The following is a 24,811-nucleotide window of genomic DNA, read 5'->3' on the forward strand; positions in this document are numbered from 1 at the left end:
TCTCATCCCCGAAGGGGGGCACTCGGGAGCCAGCGTCAGAGGAACCAGGCCCACGCAGGAAGGTCGAGCTCCCGGGTGAGGTCACGGTTGCTATGGCTTCGGGCAGTGACGCGCGTCAGCACGTGACGAGCGGTTGCCATGGCGCCGGGCCCTGGCGGCGCGGATGCTCCGCCCCCGGGGTGACGTCTGAGAGCCCCCCTCCTCCTCCTCCCGCCCCCCGCCCCCTCCCCCCGCCGGCTCCCCGCGGCCCCGGAGGTTTCACTGCACAACAAGATGGCGGCGGCGGCGGCAAGCGGAGCTGGCGGGGCGGCCGGGGCCGGGGCTGGAGTGGCCGGGCCGGCGGGCCGCCTGCTGCCTCCGCCCGCGCCGGGACCTTCGGCGTCCCCCGCTGCTGTGCCCCCGGCGGCGGGCTCGCCGCGTCCCCCCGCTCCGGCCTCCCGCGGGCCGATGCCCGCCCGCATCGGCTACTACGAGATCGACCGCACCATCGGCAAGGGCAACTTCGCTGTGGTCAAGCGGGCCACGCACCTCGTCACCAAGGCCAAGGTAGTGGCTGGGGGGACAGGGCGGCTGCGTGGCGGCGCGACCTCGGGCCGCCGTCCCACCGTGGCCGGGGCAGGAAGGACCCGTGGCGCCGAGGTGCGGGTCGGCGCCGCGAGCGGAGCCCAGGCTGGCGGAGAGCAGCGAGGACCGGGGTGGCGGGCCGGGGCTGTCGGGGTGGCGGGGAGAGCGCGGGGAGGCGGGGGCCGCCGCGGACCCGGAGAGGGAAACTCCGCGGCCGAGCGGGCGCCGAAATGCGGAGGGGCTTCCCAGCGCTTTGCGGAGTAGGAGAAGGGATGGTTGGAAGGAGGTTTGGAACTCGGACCCAACCATGAGACTGAACTGAGAAGACTCTGGAACCAGCAATTAGGAAATCCTGCGGGAACGAGGGCAGGCGCATAGGAAACGTGGACTAAGAGGATGGGGGAAGACGAGGGTATACTGGCAAGTGGGGGCTTCTGAGGGCAACAAGGACGGCTGGGTACGTTTCAGGCGTGTGTGGTGGGTACAGGGTACCGGGAGGTCGGAGGGATCTGGTACCTTAGTAGAGATGCCAATCAACATTTCATCGTCTAATACGACAGATGGTGGGAATGGAAGCCTGAGGACAGAATCATTGGAGGAGGAGATGAAGGAAATGGGGAAGTACGGGGGAAAATTACTTTGCTTTTCGGCAAGAATAGGCTCGAGAAACAGAGTTAGGGGGCAGCTTTATGGTGACAGTAAGATTATCACGGTTTAAACGCTTTGGGAGAGCTGGATTGCGTGGTTAGAGCTAGTTGTTGGAGGGTCTGGAATTGTGGGCTTTGTAGAACCCAGGTCGGGCTCTCAGTGGTGAGGAAAGTGCTGGTGACTGAGGAAGGTTGAGGAGCCCGACACTGCAGGATTACACTCATGGGGCCCTTGGTTCTCAAGGGGTTTGTGGAGCTGTAGTAGTGAAATTGGCCAAGGTCAATTAGGAAGCCATGTATGTATACATAGACATTTTTACATTTTGAAGAAATGTGGGTAGCACTTACCTGTAGCCTCTGTTGGGAGAACTGGAATCTAAGACATCAGGCAGAATCTTTTGGTTTCACTTGGGACCCACAAAGCCCATTTGTACTTCACATTTTTTCTTTGTTCAATCTCTCACTTGAATGAACACTTTCGATGTAGCCATGAACCATATTTAAAACTGCAGTTTCCCTCAACCCTACTAATGAAAAACCCTTATAACAGCAGTTGCCGCTTCCTACAGAAGCCACATCAGTTCCCCTCACCTCCTCAGTCTGGCCTCTGGTTGTCATCACCTACCTTGTTTCTGCTTGCATGGCAATGCTTGTTTTCAGAAGCCAGCGACTTATCTAGGCCTTTTCTCCTGCTCACTTATAGGCCGAAGTTCTTTTTAACCCCCGTTTCTGTCAAACACTACAAGGGGCCCTTGTAGTGTGGCAGGGTGGGTGCCTGCAGAAAATTGATTGGTCAGTTTCACTTCCTCTGGGGAGGGGGGGCTCTCCAGCCTTTCTGTCCGTTTTTATCAGAGGGCCCCAAGTGCAGGCCTGAGCTGCAGGCCATAACAAGGTCCAAGGTTCCCCATGTTACACTGTTACCGTCCAATCCTGACGGGGGAGAGTAGACTGAGCCACGACTCTAGTGCATCTCCACCCCCCATGCCTCCCCACCCCTCCACCAACAGGGTTTCCAGTTCTGTTTACTGGAACTTATGTTTACAAACAATTAGTTGTTGGAGCTTTGTTCCTTGTTTTGGTATTTCCTTTTTTGCCCCCTCCTTTTGTGAGTAATACATTGCACTCTTGTGATTATTTTGCTCTGATCTTTGGGGGATGGACTCCATGAACTTAATTGGTTGCTTGGTTTATGGTATCTATTAAGACTTAAAGAATTTGATATCTTCCAGCCCTTGGATACACTAAAATATTGATTAAATATTTTTGTGACAGGGTTGAATGCTTTTGGAAATGTAATTGCAAACAGTTGATTCTTGGCCTTATATGTAAAAGAGACATTTCTGTCTTCAGTAGTCAGCAAAGCCAAGTAGCTAATTACGACTGGTCTGCCCACTTTCTAATTTTCCTCTCTCTGTGTGTGTGTTTGTGTGTGTGTGTGTTTTCTCTGAGGCCTTGGTATCCTTTAGGACTGCAGTATTTTAAGCATGGGCTTGTTTATAAAGGGGTGTCACTGTTTATGTTGGTTTTGACTTTGATCATTTATGTGGAGTTAATGCAATTCCTATATATGGAAATATTCAGAATCTTGAATGAGACTGAAATGGCTTGGACAATGAATTCAATGAATTGCATGTGTGATGGGACCACACCAGTACTAATTTGTGTTTCTGTAGCATTGTGCAATTTCCTAGTTACAGTTACAAGTGCCCTATCTTTTGCTGCTTAAATTACTCGGAGCACATGAGTGAAGCTTAATTCACAAGGAATGGTCATGTGCTCTGGGTGCAGGATAAGCATATTTTGGCCTGCCCCATTCTTAATTTTGAATCCACTCTGGGAGGGTTTCTTAAATGCTGACAGCTTAGATGTGCCTAACAGCTGTTGACATACAGTATGATGGTCTATTAAGGCTATGGCTTGGTTATATAATGGTGAGGAGGGTGCCTGGGTTACCAGCAGTGCAGGAGCTGCTGTTTCAGTTACCCAGGTAGATAGATTTTTTCCTCCTGTGCACTGCAGCATTTACCTGATTCCTGCAGTCAGGTCACTTGGAACCAAAAAGAACTATTTTTTCCCCATCTCTTTCCAGAATGTATTATATTTTCATTTCATCTTCTAGAAGTTATATGATTTCTTCTTTCGCTTTTTATCCCTTTAGGCCGGTGAATGGTCTTTTTTTTTCTTATAACCATATAGCAACCAGACTCAGGTGATTTAGATGATATTTGGGTTGGCTGAGGAGGTTAGGTAGTAGGTGTTTCTGAACATTAAAGAAATATTTATCGTCACCTTTTCTTATGTGTACTACCCATTCCAAGGACTAAGAGGCTAAAAGTAAACTTCATTTATTGACTAAGCTACTGCACTTTGTCCAACAATAAGTGGTGAAGCTGGCCCTTTCCCTGATTTTGTTAACTCCTACATGTCCTGGAGAAGGACTCTGGAGTGGATAAAATCAGTCGAGAAAAGGAGCTGTTTTCCTATTTGAACACTGGTGACTTTTGCATCATGGCATTCATGAGCTCCGAGGTAATGTTGGCAGCACTGCAGTGCTTAAAGCGTCACTGCAGAACTGCCAGCAGGAGAGAATCTTCATCTCGGACACATTCTGGTCAGTTGCTCATCCTGGCTGTCTTTGTCCTGCCATCTTTGAGTTCCATTTTTATTTTTATTTTTTGGAGGATCTGAAGTCAGAGAGTCTTTGGCTCTATTCTTTTGATAAGACACTATGTCGTATTAAAGAGATTGAAAAAATAATTTTCTGCTCTCAATTGCTTATAGTCTGTTGTTTGTGCCTAATTATACTTTCACTGACTGACTGGATGAGTAAGAACAAAGAGTAGATATATTTTATATACATTTTTAAACATAGGCTTGTTTATAAATGGGTGTCACTGTTTATCTTCGTTTTGTCTTTGTATGTTGTTTGTATACATGACTATAAAAGCCATTGGTCAAATACTCTTTATTTTATTTTACTGACATTTATTTATTTATTTTTTAAATTTTATTTATTTATTTATTTACTTTTTACAGAGACAGAGAGTGAGTCAGAGAGAGGGATAGACAGGGACGGAGTGAGATTAGAAGCATCAATCATTAGTTTTTCATTGCGCGTTGCAACACCTTAGTTGTTCATTGATTGCTTTCTCACATGTGCCTTGACCGCGGGCCTTCAGCAGACTGAGCAACCCCTTGCTGGAGCCAGCGACCTTGGGTCCAAGCTCGTGAGCCTCGCTCAAACCAGATGAGCCCGCACTCAAGCTGGCGACCTCGGGGTCTCGAACCTGGGTCCTTCCACATCCCAGTCCGACGCTCTATCCACTGCGCCACCACCAGGTCAGGCTTTACTGACTTTTAGAGAGAGAGGAAGAGTGAGAGAGAGAGAGAGAGAGACAGGAAGAAAGAAAGAACGAAACATTAATTTATTGTTTCGCTTATTTATTCATTGGTTGATTCTTTTTTTTTTTTAAAACTTTATTTATTTATTCATTTTAGAGAGGAGAGAGAGAGAGAAGGGAGGAGCAGAAAGCATCAACTCCCATATGTGCCTTGACCAGGCAAGCCCAGGGTTTTGAACCATCATTGGTTGATTCTTGTATGTATGTACCCTTACTGGGGACTGAACCTGCAACCTTGGCATGTCGCGTTGACACTTTAACCACCTGAGCTACCCAGCCAGGGCTGGTCAGGTACTTTTTTTTTTTTTTTTTTGTATTTTTCTGAAGCTGGAATCGGGGAGAGACAGTCAGACAGACTCCCGCATGCGCCGGACTGGGATCCACCCGGTACGCCCACCAGGGGCGATGCTCTGCCCCTCCGAGGCGTCGCTCTGTTGCGACCAGAGCCACTCTAGCGCCGGGGGCAGAGGCCAAGGAGCCATCCCCAGCGCCCAGGCCATCTTTGCTCCAATGGAGCCTCGGCTGCGGGAGGGGAAGAGAGAGACAGAGAGGAAGGAGAGAGGGAGGGGTGGAGAAGCAGATGGGCGCTTCTCCTGTGTGCCCTGGCCGGGAATCAAACCCGGGACCTCTGCACGCCAGGCTGACGCTCTACCACTGAGCCAACCGGCCAGGGCCTGGTCAGGTACTTTTAATGTGTGTTTGTTTGTTTGTTTATTTATTTATTTATTTATTTATTACAGAGACAGAGAGAGAGTCAGAGTGAGGGCCTGGTCAGTGAGGGCCTGGTCAGGTACTTTTAATGTGTATTTATTTATTTATTTATTTATTTATTTCTTTATTTCAGAGACAGAGAGAGAGTCAGAGTGAGGGATAGACAGGGACAGACAGACATGAACGGAGAGATGAGAAGCATCAATCATTAGTTTTTCTTTGCGACACCTTAGTTGTTCATTGATTGCTTTCTCACATGTGCCTTGACCATGGGCCTTCAGCAGACCGAGTAACCCCTTGCTTGAGCCAGCGACCTTGGGTCCAAGCTGGTGAATTTTTGCTCAAACCAGATGAGCCCACGCTCAAGCTGGCGACCTCGGGGTCTTGAACCTGGGTCTTCTGCATCCCAGTCCGATGCTCTATCCACTGCGCCACTGCCTGGTCAGGGCTTAATGTGTATTTTAACAGCTGTATATCCCTTACCCATTACTGGTTTGTGGTGAGAGCTTGAGCTTTGAATAAGGCTGTCTGGGTTTGGATCCTCTGCTGCTTAATCGCTGGGTGATCTTGGGTAAATTATTTAACTTCTCTGTGTTTGGATTGCCCCATCTATAAAGTGAGATGACAATAGTATTTACCTCCCAAGTTTGGGTATTGTGAATATTAAATGATATATGTGAATAATATATGTACCTGGCACTGTTCTAGGTACAGAGTAGGCATCATCATCGTTATTGTCATCATCATCAGATGCTGTAGTAACAAAGATGAGTAAGATGTGGTTCCCCCTTTAGAGCTGTTATCCCTTTAGAACAGCTCATGAATGCACATATCATTTGTTTTTACCCTGATGCTTTCAGGGTAAAAAAGTCATTTGCTATTATGTCAGGTGCCACTTTGAGAGAATTGGGTTTAACTCCTATGGTCTATGGGTCAATTTCATAAAATTGGAATTTTATTATTTTTTTGTATTTTTCCGAAATGAGAAGTAGGGAGGAGGGGGAGGCAGACAAACAGACTCCTGCATGTACCCAACCGGAATCCACCCGGCATGCCCACCAGGGGGCGATGCTCTGCCCATCTATAATGGCGTTGCTCCATTGCAACCGAAGCCATTCCAGCGCCTGAGGCGGGGTGGCCATGGAAGCCATGGAGCCATCCTCAGCACCTGGGGCAAACTTTGTTCTAGTGGAACCTTGGCTGCAGAAGGGGAAGAGAGAGATAGAAAGGAGAGGGGGAGGGGTGGAGAAGCAGATGGGCGCTTCTCCTGTGTGCCCTGGCTGGGAATCAAACCCAGGACTTCCACATGCTGGGCCGATGCTCTACCGTTGAGCCAACCAGCCAGCGCCTAAAATTGGCATTTTAAAACATGATTTTTCATTATTTAAACTTTTTAAATAGTTGTGAGACTTGTCTAATGAAAACTGTGACTAATGCTGGCTTTCATTTGGGCTGTTTGGATATTCCATGTGTTTGTGTTACTACTCCTTGTCACATTGGAACACTGTGGAGTACAGTCTTTTCTCAAGAGAGTCCCTTAAATTTGGTGGAGAATGTGAAGAAATAGTCTGATAGACTTAAGAACACATTCGCGTTTGGGTGCTACTTAGAAGGCCAAGGTCAGGTTTCTTAAATTTAGATATTACACAGAGAAAACATTTTGGCTCATGACCCCATTTCAAATGTTGACCAGCCAGGACAATCTGTGAACTGTGTGGTTTAGTGCAAACTCATTTCCATGAGGAGAAAAACTCAGAGTGGGCTAATATAATAGTATTATATTCACTTCTTTTTTGTTGTTAAGTGAGAGGTGGGGAGGCACAGACAGACTCCCGCATGCACCCTAACCATGATCTATCTGGCAAGCCGCCTGTGAGGTGATGCTGTGTCCATCTGGGGCTGCACCTTTGTTGCTCAGCAACCGAGCCATTTTTAGCACCTGAGGTGAGGCTCCTCAGTGCCTGGGGCCAACTTGCTCAAACTATTTGAGCCATGGCTGCAGGAATGGAAGAGAGAGAGAGAGAGAGAAAGAGAGAAGGGGGAGGGGTGGAGAAGCAAATGGTCAGTTCTTCTGTGTGCCTTGACTAGGAATCATATCTGGGACTTCCACATGCCAAGCTGACACTCGACCACTGAGCCAACTAGCCAGGGCTTATATTCACTTCTAAGGAGGACTTTAATGAAGCAGATGAGAGGATGCTTGTGCTCATCAGAAGGCTGAAAACAAGATTCATTGATAAATAGAAAAGAGAATTATGTCAAAAAGGAATTGAAAGCAAGATTTACCTTACCTTTGAGGGGGCAGTTCCACCCTTAGATAATACAGGAATGCCTGCTGAAAGATGACTAACTTAATTTTGACACAAATGATCCTTCATTTTTGATCGGGTAACTGACTTGGTTGAAACTTGGTGAAAAGCTAAGGTTTGGACTGGTCTCTCCAGAATCAAGATACCAGAATTCTACTTTTAACATCAGAGCTGTTTATTTTAACATTCTGATTTTGGTGCCAGCTCCCTAGAAAGTCATAGATCTGGCTTAAGCCAGAGGTGCCCAGACTAGTTATTTCTGTGCCAGGAGTGCTGTTTTCATTTTCCAGGCATCAATCTGGCTAATGTTCTCAAGTTCGTGGCATAAAAGAGAACAAAATGGATGCTTTGAAAAGAAAAAGCAGTTCTCTGTCTTTAGTAGAGCTGCTGTAATTCTAAGAAACATTTAAAACATCTCTGCACAGAGATGGAATCCTTTTCTCATCTATTCATTCATTCAACATAAATATTTATTGAGGCCCTGGACGCTTGACTCAGTGGTAGAGCATCGGCTTGGATGTGGAAGTCCTGGGTTCTATTCTCTTTTCTCTCTCTCTCTTCCCCTCCCACAGCCAAAGCTCCATTGGAGCAAAGTTGGCCCCGGGCGCTGAGGATGGCTCCATGGCCTCTGCCTCAGGTGCTAGAATGGTTCTGATTGCAATGGAGCAACGCCCCAGATGGACAGAACATTGCCCCCTGGTGGGCATGCCGGGTGGATCCCAGTCGGGCACGTGCGGGAGTCTGTCTCTCTGCCTTTCTGCTTCTCACTCAGAAAAATACAAAAAAGAAAAAAAAATTTATTGAATCCAAATTTTGTGTCAGGTTCTATTCTGGACTCTCTTGTGCACTGATAAGAAAAATAAAAGGTTTTGCCTTCTTGAAGCTTACTTTCTAATGGGAAGAGACAGATACAGTTAAGAAACATGTAAGTAAGTAACTACATAGTAGTGATGAGTACTATGAAGAAAATAAATGGCCTAGGTTAGAGTGTGTCTGGGCAGGGACACTGCCTCAGATGGAGTGCTTGGGGAAGCCTTTCCAATGTGATATTTGTGCTGACACCTGAATGATGGGAAAGAGCGTCAGCCTGGGAAGATTGGGAAGACAGTAGTGTTCCAGCTGCAGAAGGAATGGCAAGTGCAGAGGTCTTGGGGTAGAAAAGAGCTTGGTTTATCCAAAAATTAGACCCAAGTCATGGTGCCTGCAGCTTAGTGAGCAAGGGGGAGGCTGGTAAGGAATGAAATCAGAAAGGTAGACCGAGGCCCGATCATACAGGTTTGTCGTTTTTGTAATTGGGTATAAAGCAGAGCATTGACATCAGAGGCTATCAAAGCAGATACTGCTATCATTTGTGTTTTTAAAAACTCATGCTGGTTATTTTATGGGTAGGGATAAAAAAAGGTTTTTCTGACACATTTCTTCAAGTAGGGGAGGAGTTCAATTTTAACAACTTACATTCTTTCACTCAATGAGAATGGCATATGTTTTGCACATAAATTAAACATGATCAGCCAACAAATATTTGTTGATGTTTGGACACAAAAGTGATCTTAGAGATCTTTTATTCTAGTGCTTTCCTTTCCAGAGTCTAGAAAGATGGACTTAATGGAGTTTAGAATCTCAGGCCTTCAGGGGCCATTAAAGTAGTTTAGACCAATTACCCATTAGATTCATGACTCCCTTTGGTATCTTCCCTCACTCCCTCCATTTGCCCAGAATCCTATAGTGAGTGTGGGAGCTGGAATTAGAATCCAGGCATTCCTATTTTTACTTAACTCTCCTCTGACTCCTCCAGTCATAGAAAACATTGCCTTTGCCTTCTGAGCACTTGATCTTTTGTTAGAGAAACAAGATATAGCTACCAGTTAAAGTCTAAGATAGTTATCCTCTCTATTAAACGAAACTTTAAAAGTGAGATGTGGTGATGAGAGGAAACATTTCCAAGTAGGAGGAAGAGCCAATACCAACATTGTATCTCACCTGTCCTTTGGCATTATTTCATTCATTCATTCATTCATTCATTCATTTTTTAAGTGAGAGGAGGGGAGACAGTGAGAGAGACTCCTGCAGGCGCCCCAACCAGGATCCACCTAGCAACACCTATCTGGGGTTAATGTGTGAATCAACTGAGCTATTTTTAGCACCTGAGGCTGACGCTTGGACCAACCAAGCTATCCTCAGTGCCTGGGGCCAACGTTCAAACTAATCAAGCCACTGGCTGCGGGAGCAGAAGAGAGAGAGAAGGGGGGAGACAGGGGGAGAGAAATAGATGGTCGCTTCTCCTTTATGCTCTGACTGGGAATCGAACCCCGGACATCCATACGCTGGGCTGACACTCTATCCACTGAGACACCAGCCAGGGTTGCATTGTCTCACTGTCACCCCTGACACTTACTAGCAGTCCTCATTGGATCCATTACTTTGTTATTGCTTTGCCATTGTTTCTCCTTTAAATCTCCTACTCAGATATCCCCGTTGGTGCCCCCTTGACATAACTAAGATGTCAAAAAAGCCTTTCAAAATACTAAGGAAGTAAAAAGGGAAAGAAACAGAAAAGGCAATGACCATAAACACAGTCTGCCTTATATAATTTTCTTTTGCCACTAAACCTAGCTTACTCCCAGGGAATATGTGTAATTATACTTCTGCTTTTGGGCTGGTCTGGTCTGTCTTTGAAGGTACCTTTCTTAGATGGACTCCTCATTTACCAGGTCATTACCAGTTTCCAGGGTGCCATTTTGTAACTCATTAAGATACATACCTTGATGACACAGGTGAGGACCAAGAGAACCATTTATAGGGCTTCCCTTATGTGGGTCTACTTTCTAGTGTAAGAGTTACACCTGTTTTCCTGATGGATGACCTCACCCATCAGGTGAGTCCCTGACCCCTTCTAATAGTGAGTAGTAGTTTGGTCCCTTCTGGTGTAATACATAATACAGGACAGTCAGTTTGTCCTGCAGATGACTGATAAGATGACATCCAGCCTGACCAGGCGGTGGCGCAGTGGATAGAGTGTCAGACTGGATGCCGAGGACCCAGGTTCGAGACTCCGAGGTCGCCAGCTCCTTTAATGGTGTCTTTTTTTTTTTTTGTATTTTTCTGAAGCTGGAAACGGGGAGAGACAGTCAGACAGACTCCCGCATGCGCCCAACCGGGATCCACCCGGCACACCCACCAGGGGCGATGCTCTGCCCACCAGGGGGTGATGCTCTGCCCCTCCGGGGTGTTGCTCTGTTGCGACCAGAGCCACTCTAGCGCCTGGGGCAGAGGCCAAGGAGCCATCCCCAGCGCCCGGGCCATCTTTGCTCCAATGGAGCCTTGGCTGCGGGAGGGGAAGAGAGAGAGAGGAAGGAGGGGGGGATGGAGAAGCAAATGGGCGCTTCTCCTATGTGTTTTGGCCGGGAATCGAACCCGGGTCCCCCACATGCCAGGCCGACGCTCTACCGCTGAGCCAACCGGCCAGGGCCAGTGTCTTTTGATTTTAAAAAGTTTTCAATTTCAGAGCAGTCTAATTTATCAAAGTTTTGATTTAAAGTTAATACTTTTGTGTCTTATTAAAGAAATATTCACCTATTCCAAATAATGATTATTTTACTTCTTCCAACTGCTGTGTTGTTTCACCTGTCATATTTAAACCTAGAGTACACTTAGAATTAGCTTTTGTGGATGGTGTTATGTAGTTATTAAGGTTCCTTTTTTCCTGATATGAATACACAAATGATCCAGCATGATTTTAAAAATGATGCCTTTTCTTCACTAGTCTGCATTGCCACTTTTGTAGTAATCAAGTATCTGTGTTAGCTCCATACCATACTGTTTTAATTACTGTAGCTTTAAAATAAATTTCAAAAACCACTTGCACAAGTTTTCCAATTTAGTCCTTCTTCAAGATCATCTTGGCCATTCTTAGATTTTTTGCATTGTCAAGACAGATTTTAGAACTAGTTGACCAGTTTCTTGGAACTTGATTGGGACTGCACAGAATCTGTAGATTATTTGGGAGAACATCTTTACAATAATGAGTCCTTTAACACTTGAACATTTATTTGAATTTTCTTTACTTTAACTCAATAATGTTATTAGCCTGACCAGGCGGTGGCACAGTGGATAGAGAGAGCGTCGGACTAGGATGCAGAGGACCCGGGTTTGAGGCCCCGAGGTTGCCAGCTTGAGCACAGGCTCATCTGGTTTGAGCAAAAAGCTCACCAGCTTGAGCCCAAGGTCGCTGGCTTGTGCAAGGGGTCACACAGTCTGCTGAAGGCCCACGGTCAAGGCACATATGAGAAAGCAATCAATGAACAACTAAGGTGTCGCAATGCTCAATGAAAAACTAATGATTGATGCTTCTCATCTCTTTCTGTTCCTGTCTATCCCTCTCTCTGACTCTCTCTCTGTCTCTAAAAAAAAAAAAAAGAAAAAAATAAGACATCCAGAGGATGAAACTTGTGTATATATACTTGTGGACTTTTGTCCTAATGTAATTCATAATTGTTAAATAAATGGTCGAGGTAATGTCTTTGAGAGGACTCGACTGTCTTGGATGAATTAGATGCAAAGAGCTTCTTTTGGGTCTGTTCACAAAGTTCCATCAATTAGTACAAAACTGTTGGATGAGCTATTGTGAAGTTATGTTAGGGACATATAGGCTGGGACAAAAGTAGGTTTACAGTTGTTCCTATGAAAGGTAATATAGTAATTAATAAATAATTATACAAGAATAAATTGTGTTTTGTTCACTCACAACTGTAAACCTACTTTTTGCCCCACCCTGTATTTATTTAGGAGGAGTGTAGTTCACTGCAGACGAGGTTCCTCTGGTCATTGAGCAGTATGTATTTCATCTCAGAATGTGGGTTGTCAGAGAGGTGGGAGCCAGATTGTGAACACTTGGCCTTACTTCCCAGAAGCTGAGAAGGAAGGAGAAGCAAACCCATCACCTGTTGAAGCTTGTCTGTATAGGCTGGGCTCATTCAGTCGGATACTTTTGGCACGCTATCTTAAACTATATTTAGGTTTTGATTAGGAGGGTCTGAGAAATTACCAGATTTCTGACTAGTTTCAGCTCCTGTACATGCTTACCAGCGACATGTTTTGCTTCTCATTGGTTCTTCCAGAATAATTGAATCTGAAATTTTAAGTTAGCTAACCAAACTTCTTGGGACTGAAATGTTTGAAGAAGAAATTATTTATTCTATCCATCCATCCATCCATCCATCCAACTTGAAAAAATATTTATCAAAAACTAGGAATTGATATATGACACAAAATTTAGTAAGTGCAGAATTATATGTAGTGAAATTGTGTGCCTGCCACCCCATTACCTCAACCACACAGTTTTTAGTTTTGCTGCACAGATACTTATTTAGGGCTCTCTGGCTTAGTTCAGATGCTAGATGCTGTTTATTTACTGGCCGTGCTTTGACATGCTTGACATTTCTAAACATGATTTTACTTAAAAAAAAAAAAAGTAAATATCTAACTTTTAATGCTTGTTAGGAGGCACAGTGTGATAAATTAATGTAAATTCCATGAGGGCAGGGATTTTAATTTTATTTATTCATTTTTTACAGAGACAGAGAGTGAGTCAGAGAGAGGGATAGACAGGGACAGACAGACAGGAATGTAGAGAATGAGAAGCATCAATCATTAGTTTTTCATTGCGCGTTGCAACACCTTAGTTGTTCATTGATTGCCCTCTCATCTGTGCCTTGACCGCGGGCCTTCAGCAGACCGAGTAACCCCTTGCTGGAGCCAGTGACCTTGCGTCTAAGCTGGTGGGCTTTTGCTCAAACCAGATGAGCCCGCGCTCAAGCTGGCGACCTCGGGGTCTCAAACCTGGGTCCTCTGCATCCCAGTCCGACACTCTATCCACTTCGCCACCACCTGGTCAGGCAAGGGGGCAGGGATTTTAATCTGTTGTTTGCCGCTATGTTTCTAGTGCCTACTACAATGCTTATAAATGTATGAATATAAAGATTAAAAAATAGGAGCCGGGTTTGTTTTTATACTCTTAATACAGCTTAGTGTTTTACTGTTGAAATGTCCTATTTTTAGTTAAGGTGTTATAAAAGCCTGACCTGTGGTGGTGCGGTGGATAAAGCGTCGACCTGGAAATGCTGAGGTTGCTGGTTCGAAACCCTGGGCTTGCCTGGTCAAGGCACATATGGGAGTTGATGCTTCCTGTTCCTCCCCCCTTCTCTCTCTCTTCTCTCTCTCCTTTCTAAAATGAATAAATAAAATAAAAAATAAAATATTAAAAAAAAAAAGATGTTATAAAAAAGTGATTTTCTTCCTTTTTCTCACAAATCTCCAGCCAAGGAGATTTCACAACCTTTCTGGGCGAGTAATTTATTTTTGGCATACGTATCTCAAACTTCTATTATTAAGAAGTTCAGTATATCTGAAGTAAACCTGCAATTTAAGTCCAAGTCCCTTACTTGAAAAATAGAGGGTTCTTTCTTATCCACACTCCACAGGTAGTCGACCGTGCTTCCTTTTCCCTCGGTGGCCTGGGAGCCTCTCTTCCTCTGCAGATCCACCAGCAGGTCTTGGGCGGCTGGTACTTCCTGAACTAACGTCAGACTGTTTATTGAGTTACCTCTTGTTCTGTTCCTAATGCCAAGTGAGCTGATTTAAAACAACCAAAAAACAACTTTCTTGTCACTGACCCTTAAGTTTTAATAGTTATTTTAATGATTCATACCTTTAATGGATTCATTAAGCTGGTTTTTGTTGTATTATCTATGTTCAAAAAATAGCAACTAATGGTCCTAGGAGACAAGAAGATAATTTTATTCTTGTCAGGGTAAAAAAAGGATTAAGTGGAAGGAGCAGTTGAATGCTTCCAGCTTGAATGTGATAGAGGAAGAGAGGAAGGTATTATAAGGATAAATTCCCTTACTTCACACCAATGGCTCATGATTACTGGCTGACTTCTACCTTGCCCTAGTTTTTTCTCATTATAAAAATAATTTGTGCTCATGAAAGAAATTTGGGAAAATTCAGAAAATTATCAAGAATCGTAAGGAATAAAAATCGCCTCTAATCTTGCTACCCAGAGGCAGCAGTTGTTAATATTTAAAGTACATATGTAGTTGGAATCAGGTCGATATACTGTTTTAGTCTTTTTCTTCCCTTAACATTCATTAAAAACATTTTTCCATCACTAGAAACTATTTGTAAATATCAATTTTTAATGAATGTATAGTTTTTCATTATATGACTACTGTTATTTTTTTGAAGCTTTCTCTTGATTTAAGGTTCCTTCCAGTTTTTCCACTATTAGAGATTTGCTGTGACCATTTTTGTCCACAAATCTTTGATGCATTCTGATTTTCACCTCAGAATAGATTGTTGGAAGGGAAATTACTGGGCCAAGGACACACGTTTTTAAGACACCTGATACATATGTTACATTGCTTTCCAGAAAGGTTTTGCCAGGGTTAGCTCCTCAGCAGTGTGAGATAGGTTTTTCCTTTATTTTGTCTCCCCTCCTGCTTCTCTTGACTTGGGAGTATGGAGCTTTTAAATCTTGGCCTCACTTGTCCATCTAGGGCAGTGGTCCCCAACCCCTGGGCCGTGGACTGGTACCGGTCTGTGGGCCATTTGGTACCAGTCCGCAGAGAAAGAAAAAATAACTTACATTATTTCCGTTTTACATATATTTAAGTCTGAACGATGTTTTATTTTTTAAAAATGACTAGATTCCCTCTGTTACATCTGTCTAAGACTCACTCTTGACGCTTGTCTCGGTCACGTGATACATTTATCCGTCCCACCCTAAAGGCCTGTCCATGAAAATATTTTCTGACATTAAACCGGTCCATGGCCCAAAAAAGGTTGGGGACCACTGGTCTAGGGTGATGGTAAAGAACAGGTCAAAGAGGGTCGGAGTAGCTGCCTAATCCTTCTTTCCCCAAACCTGGAAGAGGAAAGAAGAGTAACTGTGAATCTAACCTTTCAATTGTTCTTTATAACTCATTATTCTCTACTGATCCTTCACAAAGAGACATAAACTTATATTGGAGAAATTGATGAAGGAAATAAGAAAGGTTAGACTCGGATTACATGAACCTTTGATTTTTAAGTAACTATTTTTTTGTAAACTTGAGTGAGAATTTCAGAGATGAATGAAGCTTGTAAATTACTCCTTCCTCTTTCCCCCCCTCAGTATAATACCCTATACACATTGTATTGTTCCCCCTATGCCCCATGCTAAGTCTCTTCCCCCACACACATCCCCCCATTGCCCACTCTCCCCCTACCTCCCCCCCCCCAGCTGGCTTATTGCTACCCTGTTGTTTGTATATATGATTTATGTATATATGATTTTGGCTATTCCCTTCACCTTCTTTGAGCCTATTACCTCTTCCCCCTTCCCTCTGCAGCTGTCCCTCTGCTCCCTGTGACCCCGCCTCTGCCTCTGTTCCGTTCCTCAGTCCATGTTCATTAGATTCCACATATAAGTGAGAGCATATGACAGGGGTCCCCAAACTTTTTACACAGGGGGCCAGTTCACTGTCCCTCAGACCGTTGGAGGGCCGGACTATAAAAAAAAAACTATGAACAAATCCCTATGCACACTGCACATATCTTATTTTAAAGTAAAAAAACAAAACGGGAACAAATACAATATTTAAAATAAAGAACAAGTAAATTTAAGTCAATAAACTGACCAGTATTTCAATGGGAACTATGGGCCTGCTTTTGGCTAATGGGATGGTCAATGTGCTCCTCTCACTGACCACCAATGAAAGAGGTGCCCCTTTCGGAAGTGCAGCGGGGGCCGCATAAATGGCCTCAGGGGGCCCCATGCGGCCCGTGGCCGTAGTTTGGGGACCCCTGGCATATGATATTTGTCTTTCTCTGCCTGGCTTATTTCACTTAGCATAATAATTTTCAGGTCCATCCTGTCACAAAAGGTAAGATTTCCTTTTTTTTTTTCTGGCCATGTAGTATTCCACTGTGTAAATGTACCACAGCTTTTTTTATCCACTCATCTACTGATGGGCACTTGGGCTGTTTTTAGATCTTGGCTATTGCAAACAATGCTGCAATGAACATGGGGGTGCACATTTTTGTATTTTTCTGAAGTAAGAAGCAGGGAGGCAGAGAGACTCCCGCATTGGCCCGACCGGGGTCCACCCAGCATGCCCACGAGGGGGCAATGCTCCATTGCAACCAGAGCCATTCTAGTGTCTTAGGTGAAAGCCATGGAGCAGTCCTCAGCGCCTGGGCCAACGTTGCTCCAATGGAGACTTGTCTGCAGGATGGTAATAGAGAGATGGAGAGGAAGGAGAGGGGGAAGGGTGGAGAAATAGATGGGTGCTTCTTCTGTGTGCCCTGGCTGGGAATCGAACCCAGGACCTCCACACACGGGGCTAACGCTCTACCACTGAGCCAGCCGGGCAGGGCGTGCGTATCTTCTTTTGAATTAGTGTTTTGGGATTCTTAGGATATATTCCTAGAAGTGGGATAGCTGCGTCATAAGGCAATTCCATTTTTAATTTTTTGAGGAAACGCCATACTATTTCCCACAGTGACTGGAGTAGTCTGCATTCCCACCAGTAGTTCAGGAGGGTTCCTTTTTCTCTACACCCTAGCCAGCACTTGTTTGCTGATTTGTTAATGAAAGCAATTCTGGCAGGTTTGAGGTGATATCTCATTGTGGTTTTAATTTGCAGTTCTCTAATGATTGGTGATGCTGAGAATTTTTTCATATGCATTTTGGCCATCTATATGTCCTTTTTGGAGAAGTGTCTTTTCAGATTCTTTGCCCATTTTTTTAATTGGATTGTTTACCTTCCTGGTGTTCGGTGTTGAGTTTAAGAAAAATATTTTTTTTCAGAGAGAAAGAGAGAGAGAGAGAGACAGAGAGAGGCAGGGACAGACAGACAGGAAGGGGGAGAGATGAGAAGTATCAACTCGTTGTTGTAATACTTTAGTTGTTCATTGATTGCTTTCTCATACGTGTCTTGACAGGGTGGGAGCTGCAGTTGAGCCAGTGACCCCTTGCTCAAGCCAGCAACTTTGGGTTCAAGCCAGCAACATGGGTTCATGTCTGTGACCTCACTCTCAGGCCGGCAACCCCATGCTCAAGCTGGTGAGCCTGTGCTCAAGCTGGCGACCTCGAAGTTTTGAACCTGGGTCTTGAGTGTCCCAGGTCGATGCTTGATCCACTGTGCCACTGCCTGGTCAGGCTAGAAATTCTTTATAAATTTTGGTTAATTCCTTATCAGATGTATCAGTGAATATATTCTCCCATTGAGTAGGTTGTCTTTTTATTTTGTTCATAGTGTCTTTTGCTGGCAAAAGCTTTTCAGTTTGATATAGTCCCATTTGTTTATTTTGTCCTTTATTTCACTTGCCCGAGGAAATACATTGGCAAAAAGATTTCTTTGAGAGATGTCCGAGTATCTACTGCCTATGTTTTCTTCTAGGATTTTTATGGTTTCACAACTTACATGTAAGTCTTTTATTCATTTTGAGTTTAATTTTGTGAATGGTGTAAGTTGGTGGTCTAGTTTCATTTTTTTTTATATGTACCTGTCCAATTTTCCCAACATTATTTATGTATTAAAGCGATTGTCTTTGCTTCATTGTGTTCTTGCCTCCTTTGTCAAATATTAATTGACCGTAAAGGGGTGGGTTTATTTCTGGGTTCTCTGTTCTGTTCCATTGATCTGTATGCCTGTTCTTATGCCAGTACCAGGCTGTTTTGATTATAATGGCCTTGTAGTATATAGCTTCATATCAGGAAATGTGATATCTCCTACATTGTTCTTCATTTTCAAGATTGCTGAGGAAGGAGAGAAGATAAAGAACTCCTCCCACTTTTTAATGATGAGAAGATGGTGAAGGAGACTGTAAGGGACATAATTATGTAATAAGTCTGGTGATGCCACAGCCCTGTTGTGTTTTGATTTGCCTTCTGCACCGTACACATCACTTAAGGGATTTTCAAGAGTAATTGGACCATATGGGGATACTGTTCTTAGAAGGTTTTGGAGTTACTACTGTTGTATTTTGGGCATCTAATGATATGTTCTTTTCTTTACTCCAGTAGAAGTCCTCTTGTACTATAAGTTTGAGTTATGATTTGCTTATTAGTAAATTGGGGAGGGGAAATGGAGCCTGGAAATCAGAATTACTGCTGCCTATATACTTTTAATATTTTATTTTTATTTATTTTTTAGCAGGAGAGGAAGGGAGAGAGAGAAGTATCAACTCATAGTTGCGGCAATTTATATTTATTTATTTATTTATGACAGAGTCAGAGAGAGGGACAGACAGACAGGAAGGGAGAGAGATGAGAAGCATCAATTCTTCATTGCAGCATCTTCGCTGTTCATTGATTGCTCTCTCGCATGTGCCTTGACTGGGGGTCTATAGCAGACCGAGTGACCCCTTGCTCAAGCCAACGACCTTGGGCTCAAGCTGGCGACCTCGGGGTCTTGAACCTGGTTCCTCTGCATCCCATTCCGTCGCTCTATCCACTGCACCACCGCCTGGTCAGGCGCGGCACTTTATTTTTATTTATTTATTTTTAAATTTTTTATTATTCATTGATTGATTTTAGAAAGACAGAGAGAGGAAGTAGCAGAGAGAGAGAGAGAGAGAGAGAGAGAGAGAGAGAGAAGGGGGGAGGAACAGAAAGCATCAGCCTCTCCTGGTCAAGGCTGACCAGGGCCTGCAACTTCAGCATTCCTGGTCAAGGCTGTATCCACTGCGCCACCACCGCTCAGGGAGTTGTGGCACTTTTAGTTGTTCATTGATTGCTTTCTGATATGTGCCTTGACTGGGGTGAGGGTGGTGCTCCAGCCAAGCCAGTGACCCCTTGCTCAAGCCAGCTACCCCTTGTTCAAGCCAGCAACCAGAGGATCATGCTGAAGGTCCCAAGCTCAAGCCGGTGACCCTGCACTCAAGCTGGTGAGCCCACGCACTTTATTTTTATTTGAAAAAATAAAGTGCTGCAACTCTGGTGACCTCAGAGTTTTGAACCTGTGTCCTCAGCGGTCCCAGGTTGATGCTGTATTCACTGCACCACCACCTGGTCAGGGCTACTTTATTTTAATTTAAAAAATATATATGCATTCATTCAGTAATCTTTATAAAAGTTGTTTATTATGAAAAACATAAGACATAAACAAAAGTAAATGGAAGAGTATAATGAAGCCCCCACAGATCTGCCACCTAGTTTAAGCAGTTATCACCTAATGGTCAAACTTGCATCTGTACTCCATCCTGTGTCTCTTTTCTTCCTGGTCTATACTGAAGCATACCCCAGAATCCTGTCATTTTGTTCGTACATATTTTGGCATGTATCTCTAAATAGACGATATTTTTTTTTCAAAAATACATAACCACAGTACCATGATTCTGCCTAAAACAGTTAAAAAGAACTCCTAATGTCATTAAATATCGAGTTCCTGTTAAAAGTTCCTTGATTGATACCTACATTGATATAAAAACCATTTATTTGTTTGTATCATGGTCTAAAGTCATATATTATAATTGGTTGGTATCCACTAAGTCTTTTTTTTTTTTTAGCTTTCTAGATTTCTCCTCTTTTTCTTTGCAATTTGTTTAAGAAACAAGTTTTCTAATTTTTTGATGTAGGTCCAAGGCCTTTCTTTATGAACTGAATGGAGTTCCTTCAACATACCCATAGCTCATCATCTAAGATATCCAGTTTTGTTTTGCTGTTTTAAAGAAGATGAGGAATTTAAATGCATTTTTAAAGCAAAACGAGTACAGAATCCATTGAGTTTCATGTTTTCCCCCAATCTTTCACACTTGTCCCACCCACATCTAATTTGACTTTAGCACATCTTTTAAGCGTTAGTTCTCTCTCTCTCTCTCTAAGATTTTATTTATTGACTTTACAGAGAAAGGAAGAGGAGAGCGAGAACTATCGACTCTTAGTTGCTTCACTTTAGTTGTTCATTGCTTGCTTGTTGCTGCTTGTCATATATGTGCCCTGACCAGGCAAGCCCAGGGTTTCGAACTGGCGATATCAGAGTTCCAGGTCGGTGCCCTGTCCACTCCGCCACCACAGGCCAGGCTCAACTTAGTTTTCATAAAACATATCTTTCTGTTCTCCCTGACTTCTTACCAATTTACCTACCTAATTAAGTTATATAGCTGTAATAACAAGAGCAGCTGGTAAATAGTGTGGGCAATAAACAATTCATGGTCAGTATGCAACTGAATGTATGGAAGCAGAAATATCTAGGAATAAGAGAGAAGCTATTAATTGGGGTCAGTTTGCATGCACCCCTTGTTTTAAAGAGAGAAGGGGAAGTATTGATTATTTATGCAGGTTGGTTGAGGGGGATGGGTTAGGAGAGCTTCTGCATTAATTTAAAATGATAAATAAGCCAAAATTGTTAGAAATTCAAGGACGAGGTGTTTTATATAATCTTGTATTTGTGGTTTATACTTCTGGGTGGTATTTTTGTCCACTGTGTTAAAGTTTGCATGAACTGAACTGAACTTGATAAAGGGCTAGCGATGTTAAAAACTTGATGAGGAGGCCTGACCTGTGGTGGCGTGACCTGGAACGCTGAGGTTGCTGGTTCAAAACCTTGGGCTTGCCAGGTCAAGGCACATATGGGTGTTGACGCTTCCTGCTCCTACCCCCTCCTCTCTCTCTCTCTTCTCTAAAATGAATAAAAATAATTAAAAGAATACAGTGATACCTCGGTTCTCGAACATAATTCGTTCCGGGAGAACGGTCGAGAACCAAATTGTTCGAGAACCGAAACAATGAAACCCATAGGAAATAATGGAAACTGGATTAATTTGTTCCAAGCCCCCAAAATATGCCTATTTACTGGTGCTTTCTCACAAATAACGACTTCATTGATGCTGTCACCTGCTAACTCTTTTTCTTTAATGAAAATAAGAAGCAGCTTCTCCATTTCCTCCATTATCTGAGGCCTTTGCTTTGTTAACAATGTAACACCTTTGGCAACATTGGCAGCCTTTATACCAGCTTTATTCTTAAGGAAAGTTGAGATAGTAGATCTTGGCATGCCATACTCAGCAGACAGATCTGAAACACGTGTGCCCTGTTCATATTTGGCAATGATTTCTTTTTTCAGCTCAATCGTTGTTCTCACAGCTTTCCGCTTACCTTTGTCTGCATTACCACTTCTGGCTTTCTTTGGACCCATGTCTAAGGGTTAAATTCAGTGTACAAAGCGTGCACAAAGCGTGAGTCTCTCCACAAAGCGTGACTCTCACCACAAAGCGTGACTCTCACCACAAAAACGTGATTCTCTCTCTCCACAAAGCGTGACAAAGCGTGACTCACACTGATGACGCAGGCAAGGTGCGCTCGGCCGAATGAACGCCATTCGGCTCAACTCGGCTAATCTCGGACGTTCGAGTTCCAAATATTTGTTCGGATTCCAAGACAAAATTTTCTCGAATTTCCTGGTCGAATACCGATTTGGTCGAAAGTCAAGGCGTTCGAGAACCGAGGTATCACTGTACTTGATGAGGAAACAGCTAAAACTCTGTTGTTTAAAAGGTTTCTCTCTGCTCACTGCCAGTGTAGTGTTCTGTAGAATAAATTGACATTTTCATGTAGTAAGTTGTTTTCTGTTCTAGGCTAAAGAAATGTTTGTTCATAGGCTGCAAGAAGCAGAATTGTGTTTACTGTGGAAGATGGGTAGAGTGGTGTGTTTTTAGTAGGGTAAGTTGGGCACCTACAGGATTTCTTCCTTCTTGTTGTCCTTTGCTTCAGTCAGAATGTTCTAATGTTGCATAATCGTTGTTCTAATGGACAAGTTTTTTTAGTAGTTTATTTTTTTAAACTCAAAATAATGTCTTTAGTGATTGTCTGCTCTTGGCTGTCTGTTTCTACATCAACAGTGATATTGTTATTTTAGTCAAATAGGACAGCTGTGTTCCAGCAGCAATCTTGCTGTCCACATCAGCTGCAGCAACACCTTTTTCATATATCTAAATATCTTATATGTCTATAGTAATTCTGGGAGGCAGTACCATCTTGGGATAACATTTCTGATCTCTTTAAAGGAGATCCTTGAGATCTAGTCCTTGAGAATCATGCGTGTGACCCTCACAGAAGAATGGCTGGTGAGCTCAGCTGTGGCCCTGCTGATGGCTTGCTTTCTTCCTTGTCAGTCAGCAGCTGCATCCAGTGCCCGCCTCTAATTGAGCTCTTTGAAAAGGGGCACTGTTGTACTAGTCACCATGTCTTATGTCAGTGGTTGTTAGATTTTTTAGACCAAGAATTCATTTTGGAGTCACATTAAATTTTGAAAACCACACTTTGGGTTATGTTACCTAAATTTCTCTTCCTTTTCTTATGCTAGTGCCACTGTTTTCTGCTTTCCACACTCTTGGGTAGCCTCTCTGGCCCACCACACTGGTCTGAGCAGTCTGTAGTGATGAGGGAACACTTCTGTGGGGGTCAGGCCACAGGTTCCAGTTCTAGATTGACTCGTCTGTCAGTTTTCTTGGGGCAGATCACTTAACATCATGGAGTGTTCAGTTTCTTTTTTACTTACTATATTTTTTATGTCAGCTTTATTGAGGTATAATTTATATATCCTACAGTTCACCCAATTCAATGAGTTCAGTATGTCCACAGAGTTTTGCAGCCATCACCACAATCAATTCTAGAACATTTTCATTCCCCTTAAAAGAAATGCATACCCATTAACAGTCACTGTTCATTTCCCAACCTCCCTCTCCTAGCCCTAAGCAACCACTAATAAGTCTTTAGAGATTTCCCTGTTCTGTAGATTACACATCAGTAAGATCATCAAGTTCATGGCTTTTTGTGCCTGGCTTCTTTCACTTAGCATATGTCTTCTAGGTTCATCTATGTTGTAGCATGTGTTACAATTTCATTCCTTTTTAAATTAAAAAAAAATTTTTTTTTATTTTGTGACAGAGACAGAGAGAGGGACAGATAGGGACAGACAGGAAGGGAGAGATATGAGAAGCATCAAGTCTTCATTGTGACACCTTAGTTGTTCATTGCTTTCTCATATGTATCTTGACCAGGGGGCTACAGCAGACTGAGTGACCCCTTGTTCAAGCCAGTGACCGTGGGCTTAAGCTGGTGAGCCTTACTCAAACCAGATGAGCCCGCGCTCAAGCTGGCGACCTCGGGGTTTTGAACCTGGGTCCTCCACATCTCAGTCCTGACACTCTATCTACTTTGCCACCACCTGGTCAGGCTAACTTTTCCTTCTTCCCTCCCTCCGCTTCCTCCCTCCTCTCCCTCCCATCGTTCCCTTCCCTCCCTTCCTCCCTCCCTGACAGAGAGAGGTACAGATAGGGACAAACAGGAAGGGGGAGAGATGAGAAGCATCAATTCTTTGTTGTGGCACCTTAGTAGTTCATTGATTGCTTTCTCATATGTGCCTTGACTGGGGGGCTTCAGCAGATCGAGTGACTCCTTGCTCTAGCCAGCGACCTTGGGCTTGAGCTGGTGAGCTTTGCTTGAACCAGATGAGCCTGTGCTCAAACTGGTGACCTCAGGGTTTCGAACCTGGGTCATCTGTGTCCCAGTCCTATGCACTATCCACTGCGCCATCGCCGGGTCAGGCTAACTTTTATTTTTTTTAAGTGAGAGGAGGGGAGATAGACTCCCATATGTACCCTGACTGGGATCCACCTGGCAACACCATCTGGGGCTGATGCTCAAGTCAGAGCTATTTTAGTTCCTGAGGCCAACAAGCTGGGACCAATCGAGCTATCCTCAGTGCCTGGGGCGGCCTATGCTTAAGCCAGTTGAGCCACTGGCTGCAGGAGGGGAAGAGGGAAAGAAAAGAGGAGAGGAAGGGGAGGGAAGCAGATGGTTGCTTCTCCTGTGTGCCCTTACCAATGCTGGGCCAATGCTCTATTCACTAAGCCACTGGCCAGGGCCTCTAAAGACTCTTAAGTCTCAGAATTGATTTTTTAAAATACTAGAGTTTTATTACATCCAACCTAGAATAAATTTACCAAAAGTTATATTCTTTTCTATTATCATATATACAATGTTCGGATATTTATTTATTTATTTATTTATTTAAACAGCAGTAGCAACTAAGAGAACTTTTTTTTTTTTTTTAATTTTTTAATTTTTTTATTTTTCTGAAGCTGGAAACGGGGAGGCAGTCAGACAGATTCCCGCATGCGCCCGACTGGGATC

General features: G+C 43.8%; 1 protein-coding gene across 7 annotated transcripts in view; it reads left to right on the forward strand.

Moving 5' to 3' along the window:
* Window positions 1-248: 248 nt before the first annotated feature.
* The window catches only part of SIK3 (SIK family kinase 3), a 240,174-nt gene continuing 215,611 nt past the window's right edge, over window positions 249-24,811 (forward strand). For all 7 annotated transcript variants that reach the window (XM_066372623.1, XM_066372640.1, XM_066372635.1 and 4 more), the window contains exon 1: window positions 249-546. In XM_066372623.1, coding sequence (XP_066228720.1) covers window positions 274-546 — 273 coding nt within the window. In that variant the 5' untranslated portion in view covers window positions 249-273. The remainder of the gene's footprint in view (window positions 547-24,811) is intronic.

The sequence above is a fragment of the Saccopteryx leptura genome, chromosome 1, assembly GCF_036850995.1.
Source record: "Saccopteryx leptura isolate mSacLep1 chromosome 1, mSacLep1_pri_phased_curated, whole genome shotgun sequence".
NCBI classification, from domain to species: domain Eukaryota; kingdom Metazoa; phylum Chordata; class Mammalia; order Chiroptera; family Emballonuridae; genus Saccopteryx; species Saccopteryx leptura.